The sequence below is a fragment of the Leopardus geoffroyi genome, chromosome B4 (assembly GCF_018350155.1).
Source record: "Leopardus geoffroyi isolate Oge1 chromosome B4, O.geoffroyi_Oge1_pat1.0, whole genome shotgun sequence".
Taxonomy (NCBI): domain Eukaryota; kingdom Metazoa; phylum Chordata; class Mammalia; order Carnivora; family Felidae; genus Leopardus; species Leopardus geoffroyi.
In genome coordinates this window covers 132,907,554-132,926,161 of record NC_059341.1, presented here as the reverse complement: position 1 = coordinate 132,926,161, position 18,608 = coordinate 132,907,554, and the positions used below count along the sequence as shown (strand labels likewise).

Here is an 18,608-nt window from a genome sequence, read left to right as displayed (position 1 = left end):
CGTGCCAAGAGCTGGAGGGGAGGCACCTTCTATGAACTGCAGACACGGCAGCTGAGCACAGGCTGCCCGAAGCTCTCCTGTCACCCCCACTGGCTAGAGGAACAGCCACCCTCCCACTGCCACCCTGAGGTGGTCAGGGGACCAGACCGGCCCGAGAAGTCCACTCACCTGTGCCTGGAGACCGCTGGACAAAGCCGGCTGCACCGTCCCTAGAGAGCAAGCTTCATCTCCAGGCGGGGGTGCCCCTGCTGCTGGCCCTCCAGATGGGCCTCCCTCTTCTCGCTTGGCCAGGGGGCCCTTTTTTGTCGACTGCATTTTAATCTGCTGGGGCTTCGAATTCATCGGGGAGTTGTTGGTGGTCTGGAGGAGCTGCAGGAGTCAAGGAGTTGAGGACGGGGCCGGAGCTGCAGGCAGTGACGTCAGCTCCGCTGCCCAGGCCCTGTGCCCCCGCCCCCAGGGACCTCCCCCTCCCTGGCCTGGCTAGCCCTGGGCGAGGTGGGCGGTAGGGAGGCCGTGACAGTGGCAGCCGGATGAAGGGAGGTCTTCATTCCCACTCAGTGTCTCGGGGCTGCTCCAACCCAGGCTGACGTCTTGCCTGCCTCAGCCCAGCCCAGAGTGGCTCTATCCTAGCCCCTGCCCCAGCTGCTCTTCCCGCAGACCACTGTGAATCTTGTCAACCTCCCACCTAGCCTCACTCCTAGCTGGAGTCCAGCCTGCCCAGAACCTTGTGAACCCAACTTGAGGCTCTCTTCCTTGCTAAGCTGGCTGAACTCCTCAGGGAATCAACTGAATCTCCTGCGGCCCCTGTGACAAGAGTCTGGGGCAGGCTTTAACTTCAGGCCTCCCAAAGAAACCACCTGAATGCCTCAGCACCTGGAAACATCTGGAGTGTGGCTTTCATGAATCTTAAGAGCTCCCACCCAGGAGAGACTGATTTAAAGCCTTCCCTTGTGGTCTAAGTTCAATCTCAAAGCAGGGAGGAGGCCTGGCTACACCCCCAAGGGCACTATGGCACGTGCTGGCAGCTTCTGCCACTCTCAGCCAGCCCCAGAGGCAAGCAGCCTTCAAAGATACGATCTTCCACCCACAGTACAGCCCTTGGAATTGCCTGGATGAGCCTGAGAAAGGCCGTTCTGGAGGCAAGGCCAGCCTGAGGTGGATCCCAAGATCTCACGCAGGCTGTTTAGAGCAAGAATCAAACCACTCTATCAACTGCCCCTACCCAAGAACACAGGTGAAGCCTGCAGAGGGCATGAAGTGGGCTCCACGACACAGAAACAGCTCAAGCCCAGGCACCCTAGCTGTCCAACAGTCACTATATCCTGACCCACTGCCGTCAGGGTGCCCCCCCCCCGCCCCCCCCCAGCCAGGCCACTGGAGCCTATGCCTGGCACCTCGGAGGCCGACCGTAGCTAGGACCAGACACTTTCCTACCTCTGTTTCCTAGGTAGGACAGCCAGGCATCAACCCCACCTCCTCTCCTCCACAGTCACCACCAAAGCCCAGGGAGGCAGAAGGCCCAGAGACACCTCTCGGAAAGAGAGAACATGGCACCGAGGCCACACCTGAGCACTGTTTTAGCTCTCCCAAGGCAGGAACTAGTGCCTCTGTCCCTGGCAGTTAGCAGGATTCTGCAGGGCTTCTCCTGTTGTGCTCACAGTCTGAGAATGGGATGGTCCCCAGGACTCCCTGGGACTGGGCAAAGAGGTCCTCCTGGCCATACCTTGGTGATGGTGCCCACGGCCTTGGTGCGGCCTTCCCGAAACACCAGCCGCTGGTCTATGTGCAGGTACTCAGGGGTCTTGATGAAGCGGAAGTGCACGGTGGCCTTGTCCCCGGTGCGCAGACAGTCCTTGTCCATGCTCAGAATGGTGGCTGTCTGCCGGATGCTCCCGCAGTGAACTGTCAAAAGAGCCAGGAGGTCAGGATAGGACTCAGCTGCTCAGTGGCCCCCAGGCAGGAGAGAGAGCACGGCACACGCTTGAGCTGTGGCCAGCTACAGGCCTCAGGGGACCGCGTGTGGCCAAGCAAGCTGGAGGTCCGCTCTTTGGTCTGCTCCTGCTGCACACTGTCAGACCCCACCTGTCCCCGGACCCACAGTCTTGGTCCCCAAATACAGGGCACTCTGTTTGCATGTGTACCTTCTCTAGACTGTTGGCCTCTTGACAGCAGAGTTTGCCCATCTCTTTGTTCCTGGCACCTTGGCAACACTGCCTGGCACGTAACAGGCCGACGTTTGCTAAAGGAGTGAGTGTGAGGCTCTTGAGGGCAAGTCCGGGTCTCCAGAGCCCGACACAGAACTGGCACTCAGCTAATGTGTGCAGGAACTGATTAAACCCTGCGGCTTGTGGGCAGAACAGAGGGGAAGGCATCACTAAACAGGATGGAGACCTGACTCTGGGGTTTGGGGAGCTGTTAACACTTTGTTGAGGGAGTTAGAGCAGAGGGCCTCCTGGGCTGGCAGTGCCCTTGGACACCTACCCATGGCCTGGTAGCGTGGACTGATCGTGGTGGGGTGGTGGAGGACAAGGATCTCGGCCTCAAACTCCCAGGATGCTTGGGGATTCAAGCGTGGGGAAACCATCACCATGCCCTTGCGGATGGACGAGCGCTTGATCTGAAAGAAAGAGGGAATCCCAGACCTCAGGGATAATGATGCCCAGGATTCTATCCCCTGGTCCCAGAGGACCAGGTGCCCCCTCTGGGAACGAAGATCACCCCAGCTCAGCCTTGCCCTCTTACTGCACTGGACCACAGGCCTTCCAGGTGGACAATACAAGGCCGGCTTAAGTGCTATATGGGCAGCTTAAACACTGCTCTGCGGGGCAGCGGAGGCGGGGAGGGGTGGTTGTGTCAGGAAAGGCTTCACACAGGAAGTGGCATTTCAGCTGGGCCTTGATGGATGAATAAGAATTAAGTGGAGGTGAGAGGGCACAGGCAGGCGAGTGTGCAGATGTCAGAGACAGGGTGAGCATGATGACTGCTGGAGGGAGTAAGGAAATCCCATTCCATTGGTTAATTTGGTTGGCAGGGAAGGCAGGTGACCCTATAGCTAGCACTCATCCCAAGTCCTGAGGGATGGAAGGCTGAATGGGAGGAGGATCTGGCATGGATCCCAATGGCCCTTTGCAGTGGGACCATCTGCATAGGAGGGAAGTGTCTTTCTGACCTCACCACTGAGTTTGGGGGACCCTCCTCAGGCACTAGAAGGGGGAACAGAGCTTAGGAGGCAGGTAGGCCTGGGTTCAAGTCCTGGCTATAGCACTTACTAGTTGTGTGTTCCTAGGTAAGTCACTTGGGCTCCCTGAGCCCCCGTTTTCTCACCTGTAAAAGTGAGGTCAGTAATCCCTGCCTTACTGAGCAGCCAGGACAACTGCAGATGGCCCTGAGCCTAGCATAACGGAACCCGAGGGGGCTGTTCTTCATATTCTAGACACTCACCTTCTTCAGCGCAAAGGAGGCCGTCTGGCCCCCCCGCACCTCCTTGACAGGCATGCGCTTGCGGTGGATTGATTTGACAGCAATGGACAGGAAGTTACCCAGGGGATCTGGGCCCAGCAGCAGTGTGTCATTCAGCTTGATCAGGCCTCTCAGTGTTGTCCCCGACACCACTGTCCCCACACCCTGCAGAGAAGGCCAAGGCCCAGTAAGTCTATGCCCACTCAGACCCTCCCCACCGTATCCTTGTCCTGATGCCCCTGTAGGAAGTGCCCACCCAGTCTCCCACGCCACTCGGTCCACCAGAAGCCACTCACTGGGACAGAGTAAGTGTCGTCAATCTGAAACTCAGCGGGCTCTTCCTCTCGGTAGCTGGTGCGGGGGGAGAGGAGGTTGAGGAACATCTTCAGCAGATCTAGGTTCTCACCTGTGACGTTGGAGATCTGGAATATCGGGCACATCCTAAGTGGAGGGTGGAGAAAGACAAAGGAGCTCAGATGGCCAGCTCCTGGGTGACAGGGTGGGAAAGGTAAGCACGTGCTGCTTGCTAAGGGCCCTCGGCCTCCTAGGGCTCTATGCCTCTGCCCTGGCCTTCCAAGGGCTGGTCAGACCTGCTCTAAGGCCTTCTTCTCTCACTCAGTTTTCTCTCTGTAATCTGTCCCCTCGTCCCTGTCCTTCCACCACTGCTCTATTTGGGGCTCGTATGACTGCCTCTTCTTCCTAAAGCACACATGCTTGTTTAAAATTCTTACCTGCCTTTCTGCTGCAGAGGAGACAGCCTGAATTCCCTCTTTCCAGCATGTCGGCAGGTTTATTTCCCTCAAATTCCTGTCTGCCAGCCAGACCAGAGAACCTTTGCTTCTCCCGAAAGCCTAATACTTTTTTGCTCCCCGTGTGTATCTTCACTCTGATCCTCCTGCCTGAATTTCTTCCCTTCTACCCAACTAAAAAACCCTCTCATCCTTCAGAGCCCATCTCCAATGCAGATTTTTCCAGGAAACCCTTCCCAGATGGGCACTCTTGACTCCTGCCAGCTCTTGGAAAACTTTTTGTGTCTGTTACATGTGACTACATCTCAGTTTCCATCAGTCATTACAATAGGTTCTCTGTCTCCTATCCAGGGTTAATCAGAGTTTTCAAGATTGGGAATTATATAGTCTCCATAGCTTCTAGAATTAACACCTGCACAGAAGAGGCGCTCAGAATGAAATGAAATGAAATGGGGCCAGCTGAAACATACCCCCTCTGCTGGCCGCCTGGTGGTACTGAAGACGGCATCAGGGCACAGCCATAGACCAAAATGCCAGGCTGCTCTGGGTTCTGTACTACAGACCAAGCCAGGAGGCGATGGCTCCTAAGCAGCCCCCAGACTCTGGGAAAAGGAGCAAACTTAACAAAGTTCACTATTATCAGGAGAGTAGCTCTCTGACCAAGGAGGTGACCACCCTGAGGACAAAAACTGTGCCTCAGTTAACTGTGAATCCTCAATGCCCGGATGAAGAACCTGGCACAGAACAAACATCCGATAAATGTTTATGGAATCAAAGGACACACTAATAAGTAAATGCCAAAACTGATCTGTGATGAAACAGCTTTTGGGGGACAACAGTATAAAAAATTAATAATAAGGGGCGCCTGGGTGGCTCAGTCGGTAAGCGTCCGACTTCAGCTCAGGTCGTGATCTCGCGGTTCGTGAGTTCCAGCCCTGCATCGGGCTCTGTGCTAACAGCTCAGAGCCTGGAGCCTGCTTCGGATTCTGTGTCTCCCTCTCTCTCTGGTCCTCCCCCACTCACACTCTGTCTCTCTCTCAAAAATAAATAAACATTAAAAAAAATTTTTTTTTAATTAATAATAAGTTATAAAAATGGCTGCGTTTGTATCACACAGCAGCCAGACACAGGGCTAAGTGCTTTACATACATCATTTCCAACACTTATGAGAACGCCATGGAGAAGGGAATATTATTCCCATTTCACAGGTAAGAAGACACTGAAGCCTCAGCTGAGATTCCAACCTCAGCAAGGCAAGCACCTCAGAATACGGGCTGCCTGACAGAACTTCTGGGCAACACTGCCCGGCTGGGAGAACCTGTACTGAGTTCAGAATCTTCTAGTCCATCCAATCTCTATGCCTGCCCAGAAGTGAGTGCTCACTACCCATTTACCTCTCAGAGCTGAAGTTGGAGGCTGTAACAATCACATCATCCTTGCTCTGTACCAACACAGGGATCTTCCGGCAGCCTGGCGACTTCAGCAGGCGCTGTAACAGCTTCAGGGTTTCTTAAAGGGTGAAATGGAACACAATTAGGGGGACACAGCTTTCTCTTTGGCCAGGCTTCCAGAGCAAGACTGGTCCACTCCTTACTGACATAAGCAGGAGAGAGATGGACAGACCAGCATTAAATGGCAGCCCTGGAGAAGCAAAAGGAGGATCAAAACCTGGGGTGGGTAGGTGCTTGCTAGAGTTAAAAAGAGCATAGATAAGGTCTCTCTGGTAAGGTTACAAGTCTGAAACCGGTCAGATTTCTCCAGAGTCTCTAAAAGACCCACATCCTGTAAGCCACGACAAAGCCAATGTTCTCAGAATGTTCTGCTTCCTCGATAAAAATTCCTCTGACAAAGGACCTCTAAGACATTTACACATCCACAGAAGCCCTTATGAGGCATTCCAAAAGGACACCTCTCTACTTCTCATCTACCATCTGTAGCAGTGAGGAAGAAATGTGAGGCTGTTCTGAAGCCTTTGGTGATAGAAGGCGATCAGACCCTCTGCCCAAATGTCTCCATATGTATCCCCTGTTTAGATGCTAAAAGCCAATGCCCTGGCCCTGTGGCCAGCTGAAAAGAGGTGCCAGATCAGGGATCTCAAGAATCCTATATTTGGAACCAGAAGGAACAAAGAGCAGGGCATAATTCGAGGGTGTGCTCAGACCAAGAGCTAAACAAAGGAGGAAGCAGAAGATTCCGGGTTGATGGAAATCCAGACCAAGGTCTGAGCACAAGGGAAAAAAGCAAAAGATTCTGGGCTGAAGCCCTGGCAGCACCACCAAGGAGCCACAGTGGGCGACAGCCCCAAACAGAGAGACTGCTGCTAGCTGCAAGCTTCACTTACCTTGTAGGATGTTAGCAGGACACATGTCAATCTTGGTGACCACCACAAAGACAGGCACATTGAGTGCCAATGCCAGGCCCAGATGTTCCTTGGTCATCCCCACGATGCCAGCATTGCTTCCCACCTGCCCCAACACAGAAGGAACGGTCAGGACAAGGGAGACAGAGTAAGGGTGAGCACAGGGGCTCGAAGAAGGCTGGGGTAAGAGAGAGCTCCCATCTCTGAGGCTTCCATCAGAACAGGACACATGGGGCAGAAGTCTTGGGCCGGAAACCAAATAGCTGTAGATGGAAGCTGAGCTAGGCACCAATGGCTTTGACCTCTGATTTAACGATGTAGGCTATCCAAATCAGAGGAGACTTGGAAACGATAAAAAAGACAAACTCAAGACAGTCTGGGAAAATAATCGTCTAGAGCCATCAAGGATACATTCAGTTTAACATCACTGGCCTCCAGTTTCCTGGTCTATAAAATGGAGCAGTAATGACACCCACTTTAGAGGGCCTGTTAAGGTTCAAGTGTCATAACATACGTCAGAGATCCAATACAACCGGCACTAATGAGGTGTTCAGGCAATGGCAGCTGTTGTTATTGCTACTGGTCCTTTCCGTAACAACAAATGTTTTAAAATATCACCATAAAGGCTGCCCAAATAAACTAGGGCACATGTACAAGTGTGCCATACAAAACGTACCAAGCATGCTATCCAGAAGAAAGAGAGACTCCTATCTACTGACATGGGTTAATCTCTAAGACATGTTTTTAAGAGGAAAAAAAAGGCAAGGTGTATGTAGCATGCTACCGTTAAAAGGGTGTAGAATGGATCAGGGTTTGAAAAAAGCAGCTTTAAGAAACTTGGGGAACATCTGAGATAATATAAACACTTACAGCCTAGATATTGGAGGGCATTAGGGAACTCATGTGCATCTTCCCAGCTACAGTAACAGTAGGAGACAGTTCTTACTTTTAGGAGCTGTGTGCTAAAGTATTTGGGGGTCAAGAGTCACAATGCCTATAATCTTTCAAATGGTTCAACCAAAACAACAAAAACACACATATGCATCCATCACAAACACAGATGAACACAGCAAAATGTTAATGATTGCTGAATCCGAGCAGTGGGTCGATGGTGTTCGCTGTACTATTCCTTCAACCTTCCTGACTGTCTGAAATTGGAGGGAGAGAATACATCCGCATTTGCTGGTATGATTACAAAATATCTCTGGAGACTACATACGAAAATGGAAATACTGGTTGCCCTGGAGAGGAAACGGAACAGAGGAGGAAGGGAGACATTTCAGTAGAAGCATTTTGGTGTCTTTTTGTTTTTGTGCCATAAGAATGCGCTACTTGGGGCGCCTGGGTGGCTTGGTCGGTTAAGCGTCTGACTTCAGCTCAGGTCATGATCTCATAGTCCGTGAGTTCGAGCCCCACGTCAGGCTCTGTGCTGACAGCTCAGAGCCTGGAGCCTGTTTCAGATTCTGTGTCTCCCTCTCTCTCTGCCCCTCCCCTGTTCATGCTCTGTCTCTCTCTGTCTCAAAAATAAATAAACGTTAAAAAAAAAAAAAAAAAAAAAAAAAAAGAATGCGCTACTTACTACAAGTTACTAAAGTCGAATTCAAGTTGTTATGACGGGGCACCTGGGTGGCTCAGTCTGTTAAATGTCTGACTCCTGATTTTGGCTCATGTCATGATCTCACGGGTTGTGAGATCGAGCCCTGTGTCGGCCTGTGTGCTGAAGGCACAGAGCCTGCTTGGGATTCTCTCTCCCTCTCTCTCTGCCCCTCCCCTGCTCCTGCGCACACGCTTGCTCTTGCTCACTCGCTCGCTCTCTCGAAATAAATATTGTCATAACATATTTACATAGCGTTTAATACATTCCAGAACGGTTTCTTCCCTTTTTAAAATGTTTTAAAGTTTATTTATTTGAGAGAGAGAAGCACAAGTGGGGTAGGGGGAGAGAGAGGGGGAGAGAGAATTCCAAGCAGGCGCCGAGCTGTTAGCGCTGAGCCCGACCATGGGGCGCGAACTCACTAACCGCGAGATCATGACCTGAGCCGAAATCAAGAGTTGGATGCTTAACCGACTGAGCCACCCAGGTGCCCCTTACATTCCAAAACGGGTTCAAGCGATGCCCTTCATTTGATCGCACTTCACAGGTGAGCCGCTATCCCACTGACACAGACGCCCTCTGCCATGTTCCCTTCTGCTCACACCAAGACACCTCCTCTCTCTTCCTTCTAATTCTTCCCGTTTCTTCCAACCACCTTTCCTATCCAACCCAGACTTGTTTGCATTCTTTCCAGCTGGGATAAGAGAATGCTCTATCGCTCTGTTGTCTATATATTTTATAGACTCCTTTCCCCCCCCCGGAAATTTATTATCATGGAGCCATGATGATTTCATGTTTTCTACAGAAATTTTTAATATTTGGATTATAGCCTCAAAGTCACATAATGTATAACATTTCATCTAGGGTGAAGGTATTTCCTTTAATTGCCCTTGTTCACTATACTTAGTTAGAAAAATGCCCACTTTACACTGGGTTTCTACACCTTTCTTAACACAAACCCAGCAATTCCCCCAAATACGCCCTATGGCTCTTCCTCTGAAACCCCTTCTTGAAGAAGTTTTTCTTAGCCCAAAGTTGGTGGTGGCCCCTGAAATGCTCAAGGATATGGGAGATCCTGATTTAATGAGATCCCAAGAACCTTGGGTAGAGAGCCACCAAGAGTGCTCACACATATGCTCTGCTTCTTTACTCTCCAGTTTGGGGAGAATTTGCCTGAGAACCTGTGTTTGTGGGGCAACTTGATCAATTATGCTCTCAACAGATGCTTGTGTTTACTACACTTATTAATACAGGCAGCTGGAGGAACCAGGAAATGGGGAAGGGCTTTGAGAAGCACTTGCCAAAGGAAAACTTGCTCACTTGTGCTCTCTGTGGAAGCTGTGAAGCTGTGTGCGAGGCAGTGGGCCTCACAGACTCCCACACGCTGTCCAGGGAAGAAAATCAGTGGGACCCAAATGGAAACTTTGCAACATGATCCAACACAGAAGCCTCTGCTCCCTTTCCTTTTCAGTTGATCTATATTTTGATGAGCCGCCAAAAAAACTACTCACTGGACTGTAAGCTCTACGGGAGCCCGGGGTGGCCCTGTATCCTTCAGGCCCCAGGAACGGTGCCAGGCACACGGGAGCCTCTCCTCCCAGGCTTTGACAGAGGTGACCTCCCGAGCCCCTCTTGATTGCCGTCTGTGCTCTCTTCCATTTCTTCCCAGGTTCGTCTCGTCTCTGGGGGTGCCACCTAGTATCACCTCCACAAAGCAGCCTAACCCCGCCACGGGAAAACATTTCTGAAGGTGGTTAAGTGAGCCCCAGGAGAAACCCTCCTCCATGCCTCTCTGAAAAATAAAACAGGTCTGCAACCGGCACCAGGGAGAGAGATCGAGGTACGTACACCACCAAGGTACAAGACCACAGCACTCAGGGGACCAGGCAACCCTGTAAAATGTGCCATCCTTACCCAGTGTCAAAGCCCCGAATCAACAGGCCTCTGTCGCAGAACAATCTCTAGCACTCGCGCATCACCACCTCCCAAACAACCCAGCCGGAGCCTCCCCTCCTCAGGAGTGCTTCCCACTTACCATGAGCATGCAGAAGTCCGGCAAATGACCTGTCATGCCAAAGACAGTGGTCTTCAGGTACTTCTCATGGCCAGCCAAGTCGATGAAGGTAATGACCTTGGTGGATTTCTCACAAATCTTTGTCCATTCCAGGCTGCCACCATGGCTGTCTGGCTTATTTACCACATTGCCTTCACTGTCAAAGCCCAGGATGTCGTTGCCCACGCTGCTGGTGCGACCAGATTCAATCTCATGTTTGTGGCGGAAGAGTTTCTGGCGGGCAAAGCCTCGGCCGTTGTCCAGCTCCCCGTGTGTCAGGACCCCCAAAAGCGTGCTTTTGCCGGCATCCACGTTGCCTACCACTGCTACCCTGCACGTACACGAACCCATACATCCTTGTGAGAGTTAGTGGGTAAGCAAAGTGAACCCGAGTACCTGGATCTCTAAGGACACACTGCCCCTGAGCCTCTGCAGCCCACTGCTCCTCCCACTCGTGGCTGAGCACATCGGGAATGTCCCTGGAAGCACAGCCTCCAGAGTAGAAAGAATTATTTCGGAGGAACTAGACTCCCGTCACGATGGCCTTCTCTCTTGACGTCCACTAGCTTCCTCAAAGCTGCCAGACAGGAGCCCCAAGCCGGCAGAGGCACAAAGTGCTCCCCTCCGATATCCTGGTTTTCAGCCTCACAGGTTGATTAGATGAGACAACGTAGCCTCAGATAAGAAAAGGGTGCCTGGGTGGCTCAGTCGGTTAAGAAAAGGCAGCCCACACAATGGCCACAAATGGATGGCTGGCCTCCACTCTTACCAAATGGAAATATTTAGGGAGGGGGAAGTACAGAAGCAGAAAACGGAGCGATCCTATCTCTGGACACTCTTTCCTGGCCTCAGAAAGGGAAGGAGTGTCAAGTGCCAGAGGTTCAATCACTGCTCTCCGTGAAGCCCTAGACCGCAGGGTCACGCAGGGGTTCAGAACCCCCGAACTGTTCCGAAGGCCTCCTCACCTGACCTCCAGGAAGTCATTGTCTCCTACTCGTTTCCGGACCAGGTAATCACGCACACGGCCCCCCGCTTCTTGGCGTTCCCGCAGGAGGATGACATCAGCCTCTATGTGTTCCGCCATGCTCTTCACTGTGGCGTAGGAGGCCTCCATGTCAGCTTCACTCAGTCCATACTCAGTCCCATCTGGTGACAAGAGCCCAGACATCAGCCTGCCAACAAGTCAGCCGTTCAGCCACCCCCACCAAACCGCACCCCCCCCCCCCCGCCCACCGACCCCAGGCACTGGAGAACAACACCGCTCTCTCTGACACTTTTCAAAAACTTGGGCACACACAGAGTTAATAAATAATAGTGCCACGGGCTTCCCCTTGAAGCAGGGTATTCGTTAATTCATTCAACAGTAATCACTAAGACTCTCCAAGGTTTTATGCCAAGTCTCATGCTGGGTACTGGGAGTACAGGTGCCCTCGGCGAGCTCACAGCCCAGCGGGAGAGACAGAAAATTAATTAATTGCAATACAACTTGAGCGCTTTACTATAGAATTATACAAAGGGAATGTAAAGTGTAAGCAACTAGCACAGCCTAGGGAAGCTGAGGACAGCTCTGCAGGATGCCGAGTCCAAGCTGGGTCTCCAAGTATGAAAAATGGGCCTACAGGGAAAGGAGTAAAAACATCCTAGGCAGAGGAGCAAAGCACGGAGCATGGCAGACCACGGCACATTCAAGGACCAATAAGCAGCTTGGCGTGTTGGGAGCAGGATGTCAAGTGGTGAGAGACCCTATAAGGGGTGAGAGCCGTTAAGAGCAGACAGACACCAGACAGCAGCAAAACACATTATGTACCAGGCAGTGGGAAGCTTTGGGAGTTTAGGCAGGGGTGTAACACGATCAGATTCACTGTCGGCTAGAAAGAGGTCTTGAGCAGCAACAGAGAGTGTGCACTGGCAAGGGAGAGACCAGAGAGGGGGAGCCCGGTTAGGAACTAATTCTAATAACCCAAGCGAGAAATGATGAGGACAGGAGGCAAAGGAAAATTGGGAGAGAATTTAAGAATGATTTTAGGGATAGATTTTTAACTGAGGTGGCTCAGGGGAAACATCCAGCAAGTAGCCGGAAAAAATGAGTCTGAGCTCAGAATGAGGAAGGGAGTCCAACGGAAAGACACGGACCAATCCACCAAATCACCTGAGTGTCTACTGTAAGGTAATCCCTGCGAGGTGCTTTCAACTTGGGATCATTCAATTCCTCCCACAAGAGCTCGTCGGCTTCTCCTCCAGCCTCTGGGTCTCAGAGAGTGAGTGCCTCTGCCCCTTCCCCAGGCTAATCCCCCAGCAGGTGCCCAACCCCTTCTCTTCGACTGCCTCTCAAAGACTTTACACTGCCTTTTCCCACCCCCTCTTCCCTTCTACCACCAAGCATCTCAAGGGAGTGATCACACCTGCTGACTGTATTTCTGAGGACTCTAGAAGAAATTAATTTTCAAGTCATTAATGGCCTTCAACCACTCATCTAATGCCCTTTACTTGACCCCCTACAACACTGGACACTGCTGGCTACCCTACCTTTGCTTCCCGAAGCACTTCCCTCCCATGCTGCCTGCCTATTGCCTGAACTCTTCTGATTTACCTCTCTACCCTCTGTGTGGTTCCTTCCTCTCTCAGTGGTCCTCTTCTCTAGCCTCTGAACATTTATTTCCCTTGGCCATCTCATCCTATGGCTCCAACCGTCACTTTGTAAACGACAAAAACACTCATTTCTAGCACTGTCCTCTTCGAAGAGCTCCAGACTGGATTTCCAGCTGCATGGGTGAGAACTCTTAGAAGCCCGGCATCTAAACTCAACCACTCCATACCCCTTTTTAAACCACAGCACAAAAACGAACACTGCTAGTAAAGCACTTTAGTCCTCCGTGCAATCCTATGGGGTAAGCATTACTGTTCCCATTTAGCAATGGGATCAACAGAACCCGGAGAGGTCTCAGAGCTGGTAGACAGCCAAGGGGCCGTGGGCGCTTGGGTTTTCTGATTCCAAACGTAGAGCCTTTTCCTCTGGCCAGGGTTCCTCTTCGTGCCCGGCCAGTTCCTCCCTTGCCTTCCCTACTTCTGATGGCAACACTACCTTTCCAGTCACCCAGGCTCAACACTCATCCCTCCAGTCCTGATTCTAGCTTTACGCCTCGCCCTTCTGTCCTTGTCCCTGCTCCCCTGTTGCCAATCCAGTGCCACCAGCCCAATTCAGGACCTGTTCCACCTCAAACACTACAAGACCCCTAGCTGGTCGTAGCACATCCCGGCTTTATTCCCTGCAACCCATCCTGCATACACACAAGCTCAAGCTCCTAATCCAGGCACAGTTCTGGCGTTGTTACTTCCAAGTCAAACCCTCGGGCTCCTCCAGTCCAGTAGCAACTGGTTCCAATTTCTTCAAGGTCTCCCCCATTTATCCCACACCTCCTCCTGTTTTGTCCCAATGCAAGTGGCTCAGTTACCATCCCTCCTTGTTCCCTACACTTCTTCAGATCCTTTGCTTACGTATTCCTTTGCTTACGTATTTCCCATCCTAGAAAGCACATCAGCACACCACACACTACCCCCCTTGTGGAATAGGGTTCTGGATGCATGTCTTCCCCCACTATATACAAGGATCTTGAGGACAGGGTATCTCAAACATTCCCTGGATGCCCCATGAGGGTGCTTTTCCTCCATCAAGTCCTCAAATGTTTACAAAATGCAAAAAAAGAAAGAAAGAAAGAAAGAAAGAAAGAAAGAAAGAAAGAGAAAGAAAAGACAAGACAAGACAAGACAAGACAAGAAAAGAAAAGAAAAGAAAAGAAAAGAAAAGAAAAGAAAAGAAAAGAATACAGAGGGATTGGTTGGGCTGAGGAGTTCCCTCAGCCTACTTAGCTCTAGAAATCTTCTAGGTTAGAGAAGGGCTTACTGAAAGTGTTCCTAAGAGAAAGCCTACTAACCTTGCCATTCTAGCCAGACTCCCAAATTCTATCCAACCTTCCCTGCTTCTGGTACAACAAAATGCTTCCGGGTCCTGTTTCACACCAAGGGGCAACCACGAACGTCACCTTGTCTATCCAGACCTCCCAGCGAATGCCCCTAGTCACATTACCCTTCTCCAGCGTGCACTGCATTCCTCATTCTGTAGGAGTGGAGACAAAGGCCAAGGAGAAAAGCTGTAGAGGTCCAATTACTTAAGGCCACATATTTAGCCATGCCCAGACCTAATCAGATTTCTGTCCTGCCATCTGGCTTACCTTTTCTGTATGCACTCTCCTCAACGCGCTTTTAGGATAAAAGTCTTAATTCCTTGATATGGCGTTCAAAAACCATCAAGATGTGGGCCCTGCTGATCTGTCCAGCCTACCCTCCTGATACTCCCAACCTCACATTCTATGCTCCCGCTTTACAGAATCACTTTTGGTCCACCAACTATTCCACAATCACCAACGCCTCTGTGCCTCTGTGCATGTGGCTTTCTCAGCTCACTCACTACTGCCTCCATTTAACCTGGAAAACTCCTACTCACCCTTTAGTATCGTTTCAAGGGGCACCTCCTCTTTGAAGCCCTTGCTGACTGCCCTCCAAAGACCTGACACTCCTCCTATTTCCCTGAACTTTTAATACAGGAGCTGGTTCTTAGAAAGCCATGACTTAATATGAAAAATGAACAAAGTTCTTCTTGAAAAAAAATCTCTTGGTAAATCAACTCTAACCTGAAATCTTTAAAAAATTATTACTGCCATGATTAATACTAGGTAACATTTCTGTAATACTATAGTCAAGTGTTAATCTTCGCCATGACGCCAAGGGACAGATTCTATTATCAACCCCATTTGAAGACAAGGAAAAGAGCCAGCAGGCAAATGCAGATCTACTACCAGGTGAGACCGCCTCCTTTTACAATTAGGAATGTACACTTAATGAACATATTACTCTGCCTAGAACTTTTTAACATCTAACTTACCCACACAAAATATCTCTGAGGTAGGGTGGGGAAGTGTGCCATTAACTCCATTTTACAGACGAAGGAAGTGATAAACACAAGTAAAGCACAGGAAGCCGGTAATGAAGCTGACCCCTGGGGGCCTTGCATCTGGTTTAGTCCTCTATTTGATGTTCAACTTGTTTAACTAGTTATGCTCTCTTTCTACCTCTAAAGAATTCCAGCAGGAAGGAGTCACTGAATCTAACAGCATCCAATTGGTGGATGCAAAGATAATGCTTGGGTGTGTAGATGTAATAATGAATACTGAACATCTTATGCTCTGCCACCGGAGGGTTAATTAGTTGTGAGTTGCCAAGGCATGGTAATGATGGGGGGGGGGGTGGTGGAGGGGACGGGGAAGGGCAGGGTCCTAAGAATACAGACCATCAAAGAACAGTCCCAACGCTTCTCAAAATTGGTCTAGATATGGTTTCTTCAATTCTACAAGCGTGAAGTGGCCTGAGAGTGGCTCATCCTAATACAGCAGGCCAGATGTGCACCTGAACAAAAGCTTTTAAAAGACTACCAACAAACCCCTGGTCACCAAATAGAATGGCTCTTTCTGAACCTGACTCTCCTTGCTGTCTTTAGCACTTGCCAGTGCTGACCAACCCCCTCCCCTTCTTGTCAGGCAACCTCTCAGTGTGTCTACCTCTCTGACCATGCTTTCTTTAAAGTGATAAGACCCGAAACTGGGAAGGCAGCAGCAAAGATGGAATGGAAGGGACGGATAGGAGAGACATTTCAAAGGAAAGCACAGCAGTATTTGGAGATCAAACCCTTCTTCCATACGTCAGTCTTGCGGCATTTCCAAATATTTTCTGCTCAGGTTATCTATGTATATACTATCTTTCTTCCCGGGTCAGAGGCCAGTTTATAAGTATCCAAAAGTACTTTGCAACAGTATCAAGCCCTTAGAAGATACTTAACAGATCTTCTAGTCAAATAGCTAAAGAATGACTTTGAGTTTTTCTCCATCTCTGACTAAAAAGAATTATTACCTGCCTTTGCAAAGCCTGCATTCAGCAAAGAACTGTTCCTTTAATGACGCATCAAGGCCTACCAGGGCTTCCTGTGAAGACGACAGAGCCAAGTTCTGGTCCAGGCTAAATTCATAATTGTTAACAAGCCCAGCTGCCATTTCAGCAAAAATAATGTCATAATGAAGCAAGAGTAAGTAGGCCTTGTGTCGAGGGAATATTTTTTAATACCTAACTTATCCACACAAAGTACCTCTGAGGTAGGGTATCCCTAGGAGTGACCAAAGGGGGGCGGGGGGAAAGCCCAAGATAAAATGTAGAGGACTGCTCTCCTCTAAAACAGTGGGCCCCATAACAAGCAGGCTGGAGGACATTGATCAGCCCCTTCCGGAATGGTAACAAGGCTACACGTCTGACAGGATCTCACAGGGAGAAAAAGAAGACTTCTGTTATCACAGCTAACCACAGCGAATGGTCAGTGTGGTCTGAGGCAAGACGGTCCTGCCAAAGGGAGGAACGCTGGGTGTCCTTTTCTTGAAGATGTCAAGAAGAATCACGAAGGTTCTCTGCAAAACAGGTAGTAACAGCGATGGGATCCGTAAACCGGGCCTAAAGAGGGAAGGGCCTAGAGCTGCCCAAGGAAGACTTAACTGTAGGCCTCACTGTGACTAGTTCTATTACCTGGGATAAGAAGTCTCCTCGCTTTGTGCTTTCCCTTTATGCAAATTGAGGGTACTGGAGACAGCAAGGAAGCATCTGTAGAACCGCCTGGACAGTGAATCTTTGACATCAAGCATATTATGATCACTAAGGTGGGAGTTAGCATCACCGCTTTGTACTTTTATGTCCTTCCAAACAGTTGTGCAGACACTAAAGAATCACTGCAGCCGACACAGGACCAGGAAGTTGATAAAAGAAGGACAATGTGCTCTAAATAATTTTTTAAAAATAAAGCGAAAGGAAAACTATGCTCACCTGATCCCTGCCCAATGACATATATGGTCTCTCCGCATCCCTCGTCCATCCTCTCCCACATCTGCCGAAGTAGGCTGTCATACTGCTCTGATGTAGGGCTCACTAGAACCAGCTAGAAGAGAAACCAACAGCCTTAAGACCACACTTACTAGAAGAGCACCACAGCCAAGGTAGATCAGCAGCCTGACCAAAGACCCTGATTGAACCCCACAGCATCTTGATCTGAAATAACTACGCGGCCCCCCTCACGTCCTCTCTGCCTCCCTTGAAATAGCCTTTGAGCCTTAGCCTTTTAGGAATGGAGTTCTATGATGTACTAAAATGAGGATGTCTGAGCCACAACCCACAGACAAAAGGGTGTGAGCAGCCTGCTTCCTGCTGCTTGACAGGAGGGGCAGGACCCACCACGACTGACCATGGGGCACTGTGGGGAGGCATTCAGGAGCCGTGCTTTGTTACCTACATGCCAAAGTCTGCTACCTGCACTTTGCAGTTCACCGGACAGAGAGCTCCTACACTGCCATTCCCACCACCCTAGGCCACTGGTTCTCACAGTAACCAAAGAATTCGGTTCCATCTTGCCTTGGCAAGATCTTGATTATTTAGAATCAGCAGCAAAAACTGCCGCAAGACTCATCTCCAGCAACAAAACACCCATTACCAGTAAGGCGGGTAATTAGCGCCATCATTCTGCAAATTTCTGTCAATAACGTGAAAATATACACTGCTTATTTGGGGAGGCCATTTAGCAATAGGTATGTCAGATTCCATTCTCTGACCGCTTGTGTGTGACCTTGGACAAAGACCTTAACCTCTCTGAGTCTCAGTTTTTCAATCTACAAATAGGGATTATACTACCTGAATCCTAAGGCCACTACAAAGACCAAGTAAGATAACACGTAAAAACACCTAGTCCACGGCTCAGTAAGTGGGAATTCGTTTCCTTCGCCCAATCAGCCCTAGGAAAACCTTCTCAGATGAAACTAGCCACTACAGTTCACTGATCATTTCTCCCTCTGAAAGTTCTCAGAACTTTTGGTCTCCGTAGTTCATTGTAGCAAGCGTATACACTTACAGCTTCTAGTCTTTTCCTCAGGAATCAACACATCCCTTCTCCCTCTCCACATTGTCAGTTTTTCTTTTCAATATCATAAAAATTTACAGACCTACGGCTTCTCAAGTTCAAAACAGTGAGAAGGACTTCCCCAGCTCTGCAATGAAGTAACACCTGCCTATCCCGGAACACTAAATGAGTTGGTCAGGAAATGATGGTACTACTCTCTTTGCAACTCTGCCTTGCACGTTCCCACCCTGTGTCTTCAGGATTCTTCAGCACCTTGACCATGAACTGACACCCGACTCATCTGCTTCTGGAGCAGGGGCATTTCTTACAACTTCCTGAGTTGACTCATTAGGGCTTGTACTTGTCAACCTGGGTGCTGCCTGGGTCTTTTGCTTCAAGCCCACGGCCTCACACAT

General features: G+C 50.0%; 1 protein-coding gene across 4 annotated transcripts in view; it reads right to left on the bottom strand.

The window, feature by feature from the left end:
- The window catches only part of GTPBP1 (GTP binding protein 1), a 36,152-nt gene that overhangs the window by 14,398 nt on the left and 3,146 nt on the right, over positions 1-18,608 (bottom strand). For 2 of the 4 annotated variants that reach the window (XM_045463749.1, XM_045463750.1), the window contains exons 2-11: positions 17,130-17,241; positions 11,180-11,360; positions 10,197-10,545; positions 6,550-6,673; positions 5,603-5,717; positions 3,756-3,900; positions 3,442-3,624; positions 2,482-2,617; positions 1,724-1,902; positions 169-369 (exon numbers count right to left, since the gene is read on the bottom strand). In XM_045463749.1, the coding sequence (XP_045319705.1) occupies positions 169-369; positions 1,724-1,902; positions 2,482-2,617; positions 3,442-3,624; positions 3,756-3,900; positions 5,603-5,717; positions 6,550-6,673; positions 10,197-10,545; positions 11,180-11,360; positions 17,130-17,241 (1,725 nt within the window). Of the gene's footprint in view, positions 1-168; positions 370-1,723; positions 1,903-2,481; positions 2,618-3,441; positions 3,625-3,755; positions 3,901-5,602; positions 5,718-6,549; positions 6,674-10,196; positions 10,546-11,179; positions 11,387-17,129; positions 17,242-18,608 lie in introns of all 4 variants that reach the window. The other 2 variants (XM_045463751.1, XM_045463752.1) reach the window with 1 other exon arrangement.